We start from the raw sequence: 12,613 nt of genomic DNA on the forward strand, positions 1-12,613 counted from the left end.
ATTTTCAATCAGTTTAAAGGTGGAGCAAACATCTAGCAAATTGAGAAAAAAAAATTTTAATTCAGGTTAAATTTTTTTTGTCTATCGATCTATTGAAATATCTTGAACAGAGTTGATGCTAAATTAAAGTTTGATGAAGAAATAAGAGAAAGACTTAAAAAAATTTGTAGATAATACAATACCAATTTCTTAACAGCTATAGCAATGTCCTTAAGAAAGGTCTTAGCTTCCTCGTTGCATTTAAAATAGTCACTTTGCAGCGCTTTTTCTAAAAAAAAAAGAAATCAGAAGATTAAGGTTTCTTATTGTTCAAATTCTACTTAAACCTTGAAGAACTAGTTCAAATGTTAACTCACTTAGAAATTACAACTTCTATATCTGAATTTCTACAGTACTTTATATGAGTCTCTTTTATAGTTTATTTCCTATTTCATAGTATTCTAATGTGTGTATATATTTTAAGTGTCTTGAGGACAAACTCCTCTTTTTATATTCCATCTTTGTATCTCATGGTTCAAGGAAGGAATCTGTATAAATAAATTCAATAAATATTTATGAGAGGGCTAATTATAACACGCCCATAAAGCAGATTTAGGAATGTTTTCATATATATGTATATAGTTTTATGTATTTGTATACATCTACCCTAAACATAATATTTTTCCCAAAATGCACATTTAACTGCTTCTTTGTGAAACTTCTTTGTAAAACTGGTAGGTATGAGGTAGACAAAGTCTGCTGTTCTCATTCATTGACATACCTTCAGATGCCCCCTTCCTTCTCACACGAGAGGCTTAGGAAATGTTGGCAAAGACATTGATGACAAGTTACAGGTGGGTTGGGAAGAATAAAGAGAAAAGAAAGGGTAAAGGGAAGAAAAAAACAGGAAGCTCTACTTACCCCACCTTTGTCATCATTGCAATTTAGGAACTTTGTCTCTGGGTTCCAGGCTTGCACGCCCATGTGTGAGATATTTGATGTGATTAATGTTTTACACGGATCATCTTAGTTGATGCTTACTTACAACCTTACACAGGTGACTTTGAGGTCATGTATACGTTCAAGGTCTCAGAGCCCATCAGTGGTAGAGTCTGGATTCTGATGCAAGTCAGGTGACTCCAGCGTGATGCCCTTAATGACCATCCTCAACTCTCAGAGGAGTACATAGAAATGTCTGCCCTCAGTGTCATGGAACTTGGAATCTCCTAATGACTAACCTCCCAAACCAAGTGAAAAATCAGTTATGAGTTTGCAAACAGGTGTGTGTTCAGGCGACACAGGCCTGGCCTGTTAACTCCTTTCCATTCTACCATGAAATGAATGAACACAGTATGTTCCCTCTTGCAAACGGACTGGAGAGCTACATATTTTAGAACTCATACTGAGAACAAGAAGAATCGATGAAGTTTTTTCTACAAAAGACTGAGGGTCCAGAAATTATTAGCAGAAAAAAAAAATGTATCTAAGTACAGGGGTTGATGAACATGCTCATCTGGAGATGAAATACAAGGAGAGTTCGAGACCCTAAGTATGACCTTGGGCACAGGTGAGATTGTTTATGTCTCATCCGTGGTTAATCTTCTTTATAATACTTGTCCAAGCCAATCGCACAAGAATTATGAAGTCAAATTAGCTCATTTCAGAAGGAAAAAGGAACTATTCCAAACAGTAACATTACAGTAGAGATCAAACAATTAATTTGAAGCTATGAGGTGATCTAGTGAAGCAAGAGGATACTTTTGCTGTGTAACCTAGATGATTACATGCACTTTCTTGGACTATATCTTACCTTCAACTTAAGTGTTCAGTTTTTTTAACTGAAAAAGTATTTTAACTCAGTCACATCCAAGGTCTTTATCTGTTTCGTGTTACTAAAAGGCAAGTAAACTTTTTAACTTCTTAAGCCTCCCTTCCTTTTTATTTTTTTATTTGCCTGGTAAATTCTCCAGTTCTTTAGGACAAGACGTTGGAGCAAATTAACTTGCAAAGAAACCCCCGGAAAGGACTAGCTGACATGGAGTGCGTAGTCTAAAAGCAGGTGGGCACTCGAGCGCAGGCAAACGGCGTCCAGCATTTGTCTCCAGACACCAGCTGACCAGCCCTGGGTCCCTCCACTGGCGCTGGGGCCGGAGAGTTGAGCACCGAGTCCCCCCCCACTCCTCTCTGAATCCCAGCCTCCTAGGATGGAGAAGGCCCCGCCCCAGCCAGGGACGCCAGGGGTCCCCACGGCGGGCTCCCGAGAGACGCCAGCTCCCTGGGAGGGGGCCTGCCGAGCCCCGGTCTCTTACCCACAACAAAGAGCTGCTCCAGCGCGTCGGCCGCGACCGAGGAGCCCAGGGTGGAAGGGATCGTGCATAACTCCAGGGAGGGGCCGGTGGAGACAAGGGCCGCCTGGCGCATCTTCTCTCCGCCGCCGAACCCCGACTCTGGCGACCGGGAGCTCAGAGCCATCTTACCGCCTCGGCGCCTACTCGGCCAGAGCTTCCGGCTGCCGGTTGCCACGGGCAACGAGGACGCAGAGGACCCTGGGCGCCTGCGCCAGACCAGAATCTGGAGTAGCCAACCACCTCCCTGGTTCTCTTGACTTTATCCACAAGAATGAAGGGACCCTGGAAGGACGAGGCCCTCTTCCACCGCCCTTTCCGTGCCCATTGCTTTAGCCCGGGCCTTGAACCATTCTCGCGGAAGCCCGGTCACATTCACTTGAAAGAGTCTCTCCAGTACAGCAGGAGCGGGGTTATGTACAGTTGTTGGCCTCATTTTCACGACGACTTTGTGAAACAGGCTCTCATTATTTCCAGTTGTACAGACAAGAAAGCTGAGGCACAGATGACGAAGAGAACGGCCCATGGTCACAAGAGGAAAATTTGGGGTTTAAGACAGGGTCCGTGTACATCTTTTCACTATGCTACAAACCCATCTCTGTTCTCCTTTAGAACTTTCCCTGTGTCTGTTCCATCACTGAACACGTGTTGCCTTGAATCAGTAGTTTCCCTCTGTCTTTCCAGCAAACTGTAAGTTGTCTGATCGCAGGAGTATTATTTTTCTCTGCACTCCAAAACCCAGTTCAGCTTCAGGCTCAGATGGAGTGTAACTTTGCCTTCCCCTCTTTTCTGGCTGGTTAGAAAGAAGCACGGATGATTTCAACCTCCCTTTGTTAACCTTCCTTTACAGCTGACAAAAATAAAGTCAGAATGCTAGCAACCATGATGATAGCTCCCGTTTGTAGGAGGCTTACTGGGTTCCAGGAACTGACCCCAATGCTTCCCCTCCAGTAACCCTTGTAAAGCCCATAATAACCCTTTGAGACAGGTGTTTTTGCAAATGAGGGTACACTGAGCCTGTGCCAGAGCCACTGTGATTTCCTGCCCTAAAGAGGAAACTTCATATGAATGGCAGAACTCATTCTAGAATCAGAGCCTCCTTCCTGGCCTTGCACACTCTTCTGAGTGCTGAGTCCCCTCTTATGCCAGAATTGACCTAGTCTTGGTATTCAGATCTGCCCCCGCCTTCTGTGCTCTCCTCTTCAGGCAGGGGCAAGGATCCTGGAACCAACATTCCCAAACACCCTCGCCAGCCTGTCTCCAGGTATATTCCACCTGTGGGCGACTGCTGGCCAAGAAACCGCTATCTATGTCTCTGGGAGTGGTGGTCTCTGACTGCCACAGTTGATGGTGAGTCTCAGCCATCCTGGTGGCTCTGTAAGTAGGGGGTTCCAACAGCCTCCAGCTGCTCAGCTTAAGCCTGGGAACGCAGGCAAGGGCAAAGCATATCCCTAAGGGTCAGCCCCGGACTTGGTGATGGTGGAGTGTTTAATGTGAGCTGCTGGGCACTGAGCATTTACAAAAGATACCGCTAGGTGGTGCCAGGGAAGAGACGTGAGCAGTGAGCAGTCAGCCTTCTCTTGTTATTCTCTTAGTGAACGGGAAAAAAAGAGATCAGAAAAAGACCAGGCAGAGAGGGGAAAGCAGAGAGAAGAGGAAGGGGGGATGGAAGAGGTAGGTAGCTGGAGATGTCAGCCAAGCACACAAGAGCTCTTTCCCTTCCCGAAAGCCCTCCCCGTTCTGGGCAGTTTTGCTTTCCCTAAAAGTTCACATAGTTTGATCAATCCAGGCAGCTTTATTACATCCCAAACAATAATTAGCGCTTTGATTAAGCACACAGGTGAGATTTAAACCTTGTTTCAAGAAAATGGCCTTGAAGGTGGGGAAAGAAGGTAAGGTTTTGAAGCACAATCACAAACAGGTGAAGTTCCTGGTACAGTGAAGTGGTATAGTAATTATGACCCACACCTGCAAAGCATTTTGCAGCTTTACAAAATGTGCATTTTGTGCCTATGAAATGATTTCATCTTTATGCTAATTCTCCTACCTAATTATTATGATTATCCTCTTTTTTCAGGAAATAACCCGAGGAGTGTTTCCACAACCTTGAGGATGACCTCGGGCCGAATCCTTAGAGATGGACAACAGGAGATCAGGCCTTCTGACTCCAGGTGTGGGGCATTCTCCCCTGTGCCACTCTGCCTGTGGCCATGTGACCAGTCCAGGGGTGGGGGAGAGGGAGGGCAGCACGAGGGGTGCTCCTGACTGTTAAGGACATCAGCAAAGCCACAGAAGTGTCGCTGATAAGCACAGGGTGCATGGAGAGGAAAAGCAGGAGCCCAGCAGAAGTCTGGCTTGTGATCTCACTGTAAAAGACCTTCAATTCCAAATTAAGTAGTTTAGATTTTATGTTGTAGGCAATGCTGCTGTGACAATATCAGTGGAGAACAGATTAAATAGCTTCCTGCTGGCCGCTGCTTGGAATTCAGTTTATTTCTGCCTGAGGTAACATTTCATGGTAGGATAGAATATCATTATCAATTACAGGCATTATGATTTTTTTTCCAAGTGAGCATCTGCAGAGTAATCAGGAGTTAAATTGAGCCTGAAACAGCCAATGCCATATTTAGCAAGAATGTCTTATTTTATTGTGACTTTAACAGTGATAATTGTTAAGGCTCGTTTAGTTTTTAATAGACATTTCCATGACTTATGTAGCAATAGTGATCTATTTTTTTCTTATTTTTATTTAATTCTTATTTTTCAAAAGTAGGTTGCATGAGATGATTCACCTGAAGATGATTTAGTAAAGATCTCTGGAGTAATTAAGCTCACCATTTGATTTCAAAATCTGCCTTAAACTGAGAAAATATCAGATAACACTGACTTTCTAATTATTGCTAATTGATATTCTGCTTTTCATACTCTTGTGGCGTACATTTTTTTACTCAGTGCCCTATAATGAAATTTTCCATGTCAATATATTTTACGTATTCAACTGCTTAATATTTGATGTTTTTTAGTTGTTTTCAACAGTTGCTATTGTAAAACTATTGTGCATGCATTTCTGGGAATATATCTGGTCTTGTGAGTATTTGAAAACAAAATCCTTCCTTATTGTTAACTAATTGGAGGTAAAAGTCATAGCTGCTCTACTGGAGGACAGAAAGAGCAGGGTTTCCGTGAGGATGAAGGCTAAGTGCGGCTAAGGTCCTGCATGGTCTAGATATGCCGGGGCACAGCCACCCTTCAAGGTTCGAATCTATTTTACCTCCCATTCAAAATTTTCCTCATGGTATCTGGCATGTATTGAAGACCACTCAACTCAAATTGGACTACTTGGCATCAAAAGAGAAACATTTCCCCATGGGTTAATATAAAGCAGAAATATGGTGAAGAATTTTAAAATTAAGATAAATACAAATGCATCATGAAAAAGGAAACAAAGTCTAACTTCTGAAAGAGACGGTTTGCAGAAGCACCTTCCCCAGCAGGTGGCGCACATTCCCCCTGTATGCCCGCGCAGGCTCCCCTAAAGAGGGGGAATCTGGCTCAGGAAGCACCCTGGGCTTCCAGGGGTTGCATGGAACCCTTGAACCACTGAAATGCGAGAAAGCAATACAGGAACACATTTTAGGGAAATGTAGGCCTGTGGGCTGATTCTGCGGGGAAGGCACGCAGAGGACCCCCACCCAGGAGAAGATATGTTGAAATGATGAGGCTCTCAGGAAAGGCAGAGCGTGCATTTATGGTCTCCATCTAGCTTCTCCTCCCAGTTCATGCAGGCAGCGTTTCCTCTTTGCCTCTTTCACCCTCTTTTCCCCCTATCTGGTCCAGGTGTAAGTGGGAAGGAAATAAAGTTTAGTGACCTATTCACTACTTGACTTTGACAAAGGAAGTTTTACCATTATTTAAGCCAAACAAGCATTTCTGCCATATTACTGATTAGTACTTGAACTACCTGGGATATGTTAAAACCACATTAAACATACAGCTAAATTTAATTTAATAACGAAGTAGAAAAATGAAAAAGTCCATCAGTCTTAAAAATTTTAATTCTTATGTAAAGTTCACAAAGAAAAACATTTCGAGGGAAGATCTAATTCTATAGTAATATAGACAATGCTAATTACTTTAACTATTTGAATTAAAAAAAGAATGTCTCACCTATTATACATGGTTACGTCATTTCCTTTAGAGATGATTGGAAAAGAACAAAGGTTTATAAAAATGGCCTTTACTATGAACTCTTGAAAGAGTATTATTTTTACATAGTCTGCTATTATTCACTTACGACTTTGACTCATGTTCTAATTTAGTAATGATTTCCTTGGTCTTATAAAGAAAAACAACCCGTAAAACAACTTCCTTTCAAGAAGGCATAAACTAGAACACTTGTGTGTGTGAGGCAAGCCGGCAACTATAAAGTGCCAATTCATGGGGGCGCTCTAGCAGATTAAGGAGCAATCAGATTCCTTCCAGCAGAATCCCCTAAAAGGCAACTGTGACCCACGACACAAAAGAATTCATTTCAATTTATTCATCAAAGAAATTGTGGCCAGCCAGATTGAATTTTGTAATATTGAATTTAATATTATAAACATCAAACTAAAAAAAAAGAAAAAGAACTCAGACTGAAGATGAGAACGGCACTTTTGCTCAGCTCAGCAGAGCTCATTTATTCCTTAAACCACAGCCACGCTGGCTAAAGCCAAAACACCCGCGCTGGTTCCTGTATGTCTCCCCACCGGTTTCTCAGAAGTTTGGGTACTTGGAGCTGCTCTACCTAAGCACAATGTGGTAGATACTGAAGCCCCATAGTAGTGTAGCAAGGCCAGGACCCAGCCTCCCTCAAGTGCATTTGGGCAAGGAGGGCGCTGTCCCCCCACTTCTCAGTAGTGACTGTTTACAATGGAAAACAGGTGGAGTAACAGCCGTAGACTGCACAGGAGCATCAGGGCCAGTCTGAGGTGTCATGGTTTGTCATAGGTTGAATTGTGTCCCCCCCAAAAAAACATGTTTAAGTCCCAAATCCCCACTCCTCAAAATGTGACCTTATTTGGAATAAGCTCTTTTTTTTTCAAAAAATATATTTTTAAAAGATTTATTTATTTATACAAGCACTGGGTATAGTCAGAAGCGCAGGAGGGTGAGAGAATTCACCAGAGCCAGAGCAGGGAACAGAACAGACAGACCGATGAAATACACTGCTGAGGGGAGCAGCGGGTGGCAGGAGAGGTCTGCGCGCCACATGGGACCCTCCTTGTGGGACCCTCCTCCGGTGGCCGGGGAGCAGCTGGGGATCGAACTGGCGCTGCAGAGGCTGCGGGCAGCTTGGCAACCCAGTGCTCAACCGCTGCGCCACCAGGAGGCCCTGGAATAAGCTCTTTTAAGAGGCAGACAAGTAAAAAGTGAAGGGAGACGATGGGAAGTGCTGGGCTGATGCGTCTACAAACCTGGATGATGGAACAAGTGGCAGCCAGAAGAGCCCAGGAAGATCCTCCCCCAGAGAGTCCAGAGGGAGTGGGGCCCACACAACGCCTCGGCTTTAGACCTCCAGCCTTCACTACTGTGAGAGAACACATTTCTGTTGTTTTAAGGCATCAGTTTTTGGCACTTTGTTAGGGCAACCCCAGAAAACTAGTACAGGTGGAGAGAGAGCAGAGGATGTACTTCCTTTATCCCTGAAATGACAGGTAAAGCGGATGGCAGCTGTGTCATCTGCCCATTCCTTTGCCTACTGAACTCATCTTCAGGTTTAAGAATGTTTCACTTTTGCAGCTTTTAGAGTAACTCACTCACTCTGGGTTCCCCAGGGGGTGCTGATCTTGGTCCTCTTCTTACCTGTTCACTGGGTCCTCACACTATTTCCACAGCACCCGACTGATCTTGCCGGATGGAGGACACCAAGGCCTTCATGTTCCACACCTGTCATCTGGGTGGCTGGAGGCTCCTCAGGAAACTTCCTTTCCCACTGCCAGCAAGTGGAATTCCTCACTGCACCTCCTCTAAGGAGCAGCTGCTTAGAGAGGAATTCTAAGCCGACAGGAAGGAGGAAGATGCTGCCAAAGCAGATGTTTAAGGTTAATTCTACATAATGAGGTCATTTAGAAAAACTTTTTGGCGAAGGTTGGAGACTGAAAAAGAAATCCTCTTCTGTATCTAGTAGCCAGAAAAATCCACAGGCACCAAACTAAGCTTATCATCTTCCTTGACAATCCAGCTCTTCTGGGCTTTATAACCTGAAAAATGGTACTGCACCCTCTTGAGCAACTTGTCCTAGACCTGGGGCTAGGGTAAGAGAAGAGTGGCCTGGGGTGCAAAATATAAGGGTGCACTCACCTTCAAGGTTGACCTTGGTGCTGAAACCCCTCATCAATCACCAGCACTGGCCCCACTACCGTCCACATCACCTGCTGCTGCTGCTCTGAGCACTTGGCCTCAGGGGTTGATAACAAGCATCATCCCAGCCCTCCCCTGGTGGCGCAGCGGTTGAGCACTGGGCTGCGAAGCTGTCCACAGCGCCAGTGTAATCCCTGGCCACAGGCAAGGGTCTCACATGGTGCGCAGACCTCTCCTGCCGCCCGCTGCTCCCCTCAGCAATGTATTTCATCAGTCTGCCTGTTCTGTTCCCCACTCTGGCTCTGGTGAATTCCCTCACCCTCCTGCGCTTCTGACTGTACCCAGTGCTTGTATAAATAAATAAATAAATCTAAAAAAAAAAAAAAAACCAAAACCAAACATCAGCCCCAGGTGAGTCTCTCCTTTCTCTCTTCACTGCTTTAGTGCAGGCCTAGTCCTTTGTCACCTGTTTGCTGTTACTTATGCAACTATGACCTCCTATAGACTCCAAATTGCCAGTCAAGCAGACTCAGTGTGTTAATACGATTCACTGGGATCTAAGGAATAAGCCCAGACTCTTTAGTATTCAGATTTCTTCCCATGCGGCCTCCACCCACCCTCCAACCTTACCTGACCATCCCAATGTGCTCACCACCCCAATGTGCTCACCATTCTCTGCATGGGTTGGGTAGTTCAATGTCTTAGCATCATATGTTCTTTCTTCATACTGGGATGAAGTTTCTTTGTCTAGAAAAAGCCAGGTCAGGACCCAGCCTCAAAGTTTGCCTCCCCTGAAATACCTGTCTGTTGCTCAAGTCTTGTATTGCAGCCTTTAATTTCATGCTGCCTTTTATTTAGTTGGCACTGCCACACCTTCGCCTCCCCCCTCCCTGCATCTGGGCTGCTGGCACTGTGTCCAGTTGCCTGGGGGTTGCCACACCACACTGAACAGCGGGGTGACGCTGTATGAGCTAAACTGCTCAACGGTAGCTTCTTATCAACGACAGTTTCTTTTTTCTCCTAATACTTCCATTTCTCCTACTGTTACCACCTTTATCTACGTCTACCTTGTCCTCTTTAAGTTTGGACTAAAACAGTGAAATAACACATGCAATTGGCTTTTGCACAAAGTGCAAGCCCCTGTTAGAAGACTGAGTTTGGTGAGGACAGGAATTGTCCTCTCTTATTCACAGCCCTATATGCAGTGCTTGGCACAGGGTAATAATAAATAAATGCTCAATAAATAATTACTAAAAGTGAGTTCATAGCAATTATGTTTTGTGCCAGCACTTGGGGTGCATATTAGATGTTTGTGGAAGAATTGATATCACTTTCACATTTTTTAAAAACTAAAAATTTCTGCATCAACCCCACAGTTTCAACTCCCAGTTTCACGAGTCTTCAGGGACTTCTATTGCTGTCCGACAGGAGCCTTGTGCCAGGCTGGGGCTGAACCTTGCCGTCCTAGAGACGGGAGGAGAGTGAGCCCTTGGTCTCAGCCTCCTCACTCGTCCCCTAGAGCTTTCACTTTTCTGTTAAAAGCACAAGAAGAAAAGGAGGAGCATCTACATTTAGTAACATTTATTTATGCATTCAGTATCAAGTACATAAGTGCAAATATCCAGAGTCCATAATTAAGTCCATTAGGAACTACAGAGGAAGTAATACAAATTGTAATAAAGTTGACATGCTGGTACTTTTTAGTTACCATACATGTAAATCAGTCCATCGGTCCCACACAACAAAAGTACTGCGTGTTTGTTTGGGGTTTATTCATTGATTTAAGTTATACAAAACTGATTACCATAAGCACAGTCGACTTTTTATTTTTACGTTGTGTGTGTGTGTGTGTGTGTGTGTTGGAAAAACACTAAAACATCAGTCTACGATTCTATATGTTGTTAGTAAAGGTTAATCCGACCAGCAACCCGAGGACATAGAAGCGACTTCCACTACTGCATCGGTGCACTTGGCGGGGAAGGCGTAGCCACAGGAACAAGAGAAGCTACAGAGCATCGCAGAGGAGGAGAACACTGTGGGGGAGGGAAGGGCCATGGGCTCTCACCATCATGCACTTTTTTTTTTTTTTAGCAACACAAAATTAAAAACCACATCTAATACACTTTTCTCTATATTTTAGTGCTTGACACAAATGACTCAAATATCCTAAGAGTACAGGAACAGCCTAAAAACAGCTGTTTTAAAGTTTGTCTCTAAGATTATGGTATGGGGGGTGGGGGGAGAGAGAGAAACAATCAATTTGCAGTAACATGTAAGAACAGAGCTGTTACTACGGCAGATATTCCTGTTTGTGTCCAGTCCCCGGTGGGATGTCAGCTTACTCGGCGTGTCTCTTAGCGCCTGGGATTTTAGCCTGGATCCTAAAAAGGCAATATCAAAGGGTAGTAAGTCACAAGTGTTATGAACGAAAGCGTTTTGTGAGTTTATAATGTGTTGTTGCTGTAACTAGCTAAGTGACCAAGTAGTCGAAAATTCCAGAAGACATGATGTGTGATTGTCTTCTAAGAACATTTCTCTGCAGCCATAAGTATAAATTAGACGATGAATTGAATGACACAAGAAAGTCGCATTCCTGAAATAACTTATTTTTTTTGAATCTCTCATTTTTATTTTTTACATCATTTTTCATTTTAAAACAATATTAAATAACTTATTTTTTAATTGAGACAACGCCGGTTTACAAAGCAGAGGCACACAGGACTCCCCACCCCTCAGGTGTATGCTCCACACCAACCCCACCACCAGGGCACCTACAGTCTTCCTTTATAGTTAAGTGGTAACTTTTTAAGTAGACAAAGGTGTCAATTTATTTCAGGATTATGGAAACTACGATATAGTTAGGGTGACTGTCACCCAATCTGGGACACTTCTGAAAGAGAAAGGGGTTGCAATTACTATTTCATGGACACATATGAACAGGGATGGTTCTAGGTAAAGGAACTTAGCACACTTGGCAGAGCTAAACTGCCCACAACTGGAATTAAGAAACTGGGTCCTCGTCCCAGTTCTGTTACTAATTAGCTGTGTGATACAGGCCAGTCAGTGAGCTTTCCTGTTTCTAGAATGTGCATCTTTTTATGTGGTATAGACTAGATATCTCCAGCACCCTGAAAATTCTGTGATTTTCACAGTATGGCAGCATTATTTTTAAAGTAAGTTATGCTAGAAACTTTCTGTTTTGTTAAATCAAAGCTTTATGCACTAAATCAAGCAGCTTTTGATTGAGACTATTCTGTGCCAGACATCCTCCCAACAAAAGGAGAAGGTGCCTTGCTCTCATGGACCTCTCATTCTCATCGGCATTGGGGAGCCAGAAATAAACAAGTGGATAAAAATGGTGAGTTCTGTTGCTGGAATTATTCTAATATGGAAGTAAAATTTCAGAGATTGAAGTTGACCCCACGAAGTAAGACCCCACCAAGAAATTTCCTTCAAAATTTAGTGCTGGGCAAAACAGTTTCTTTTGAAGAACTTATTTGTTTGTTTTCTCTCAGACATTCTGACTATCTCAAATCCATTGCTTTAGCTCTGCTCATCACCTAGTCCAGCCACATGACTCAAAGATTGCTAGAGGGGGTTCATGTAGACAAAGTCTAGTTCTTCTTGACATGTATTTGTTGTTGAAATCTAGATCAGCCTTTGATTAAAACAAAATCTTGAATAATAATGCAATATAAAAATCATGATTTTAGATGGAGATGTGTCTAAAATCACTAGTTTAAAAATGAAGAAAAATGACTAAGTTTAATGGCCATGTTAAACTGTGGATACTTCGAACTGGAGTCTTTTTCTCCTAAATATACAAAGTAGCCATAAAGTAGAATCTATTTAAAGACTCGGGTTTAAAAAGCAATGGTATGAAATAAATAAGCAAACAAACATGCACGCTTGTTAAGATGGGGTATAACTTAAAGTGTAATAAATGT

General features: G+C 43.3%; 2 protein-coding genes across 3 annotated transcripts in view; both read right to left on the bottom strand.

Moving 5' to 3' along the window:
• The window catches only part of CCDC175 (coiled-coil domain containing 175), a gene marked incomplete at both ends in the record, with an annotated part of 53,129 nt that extends 50,678 nt beyond the window's left edge, over window positions 1-2,451 (bottom strand). The window contains 2 exons of the mRNA XM_084240281.1: window positions 183-268; window positions 2,289-2,451. Coding sequence (XP_084096407.1) covers window positions 183-268; window positions 2,289-2,451 — 249 coding nt within the window. The remainder of the gene's footprint in view (window positions 1-182; window positions 269-2,288) is intronic.
• An 8,553-nt stretch (window positions 2,452-11,004) lies between these two features.
• RTN1 (reticulon 1) overlaps window positions 11,005-12,613 on the bottom strand; it is a gene marked incomplete at both ends in the record, with an annotated part of 190,005 nt that continues 188,396 nt past the window's right edge. For both annotated transcript variants that reach the window (XM_084240596.1, XM_084240597.1), the window contains one exon: window positions 11,005-11,047. In XM_084240596.1, the coding sequence (XP_084096722.1) occupies window positions 11,005-11,047 (43 nt within the window). The remainder of the gene's footprint in view (window positions 11,048-12,613) is intronic.

The sequence above is a fragment of the Talpa europaea genome, assembly GCF_964194135.1.
Source record: "Talpa europaea genome assembly, chromosome: 8".
In the NCBI taxonomy this organism is placed as follows: domain Eukaryota; kingdom Metazoa; phylum Chordata; class Mammalia; order Eulipotyphla; family Talpidae; genus Talpa; species Talpa europaea.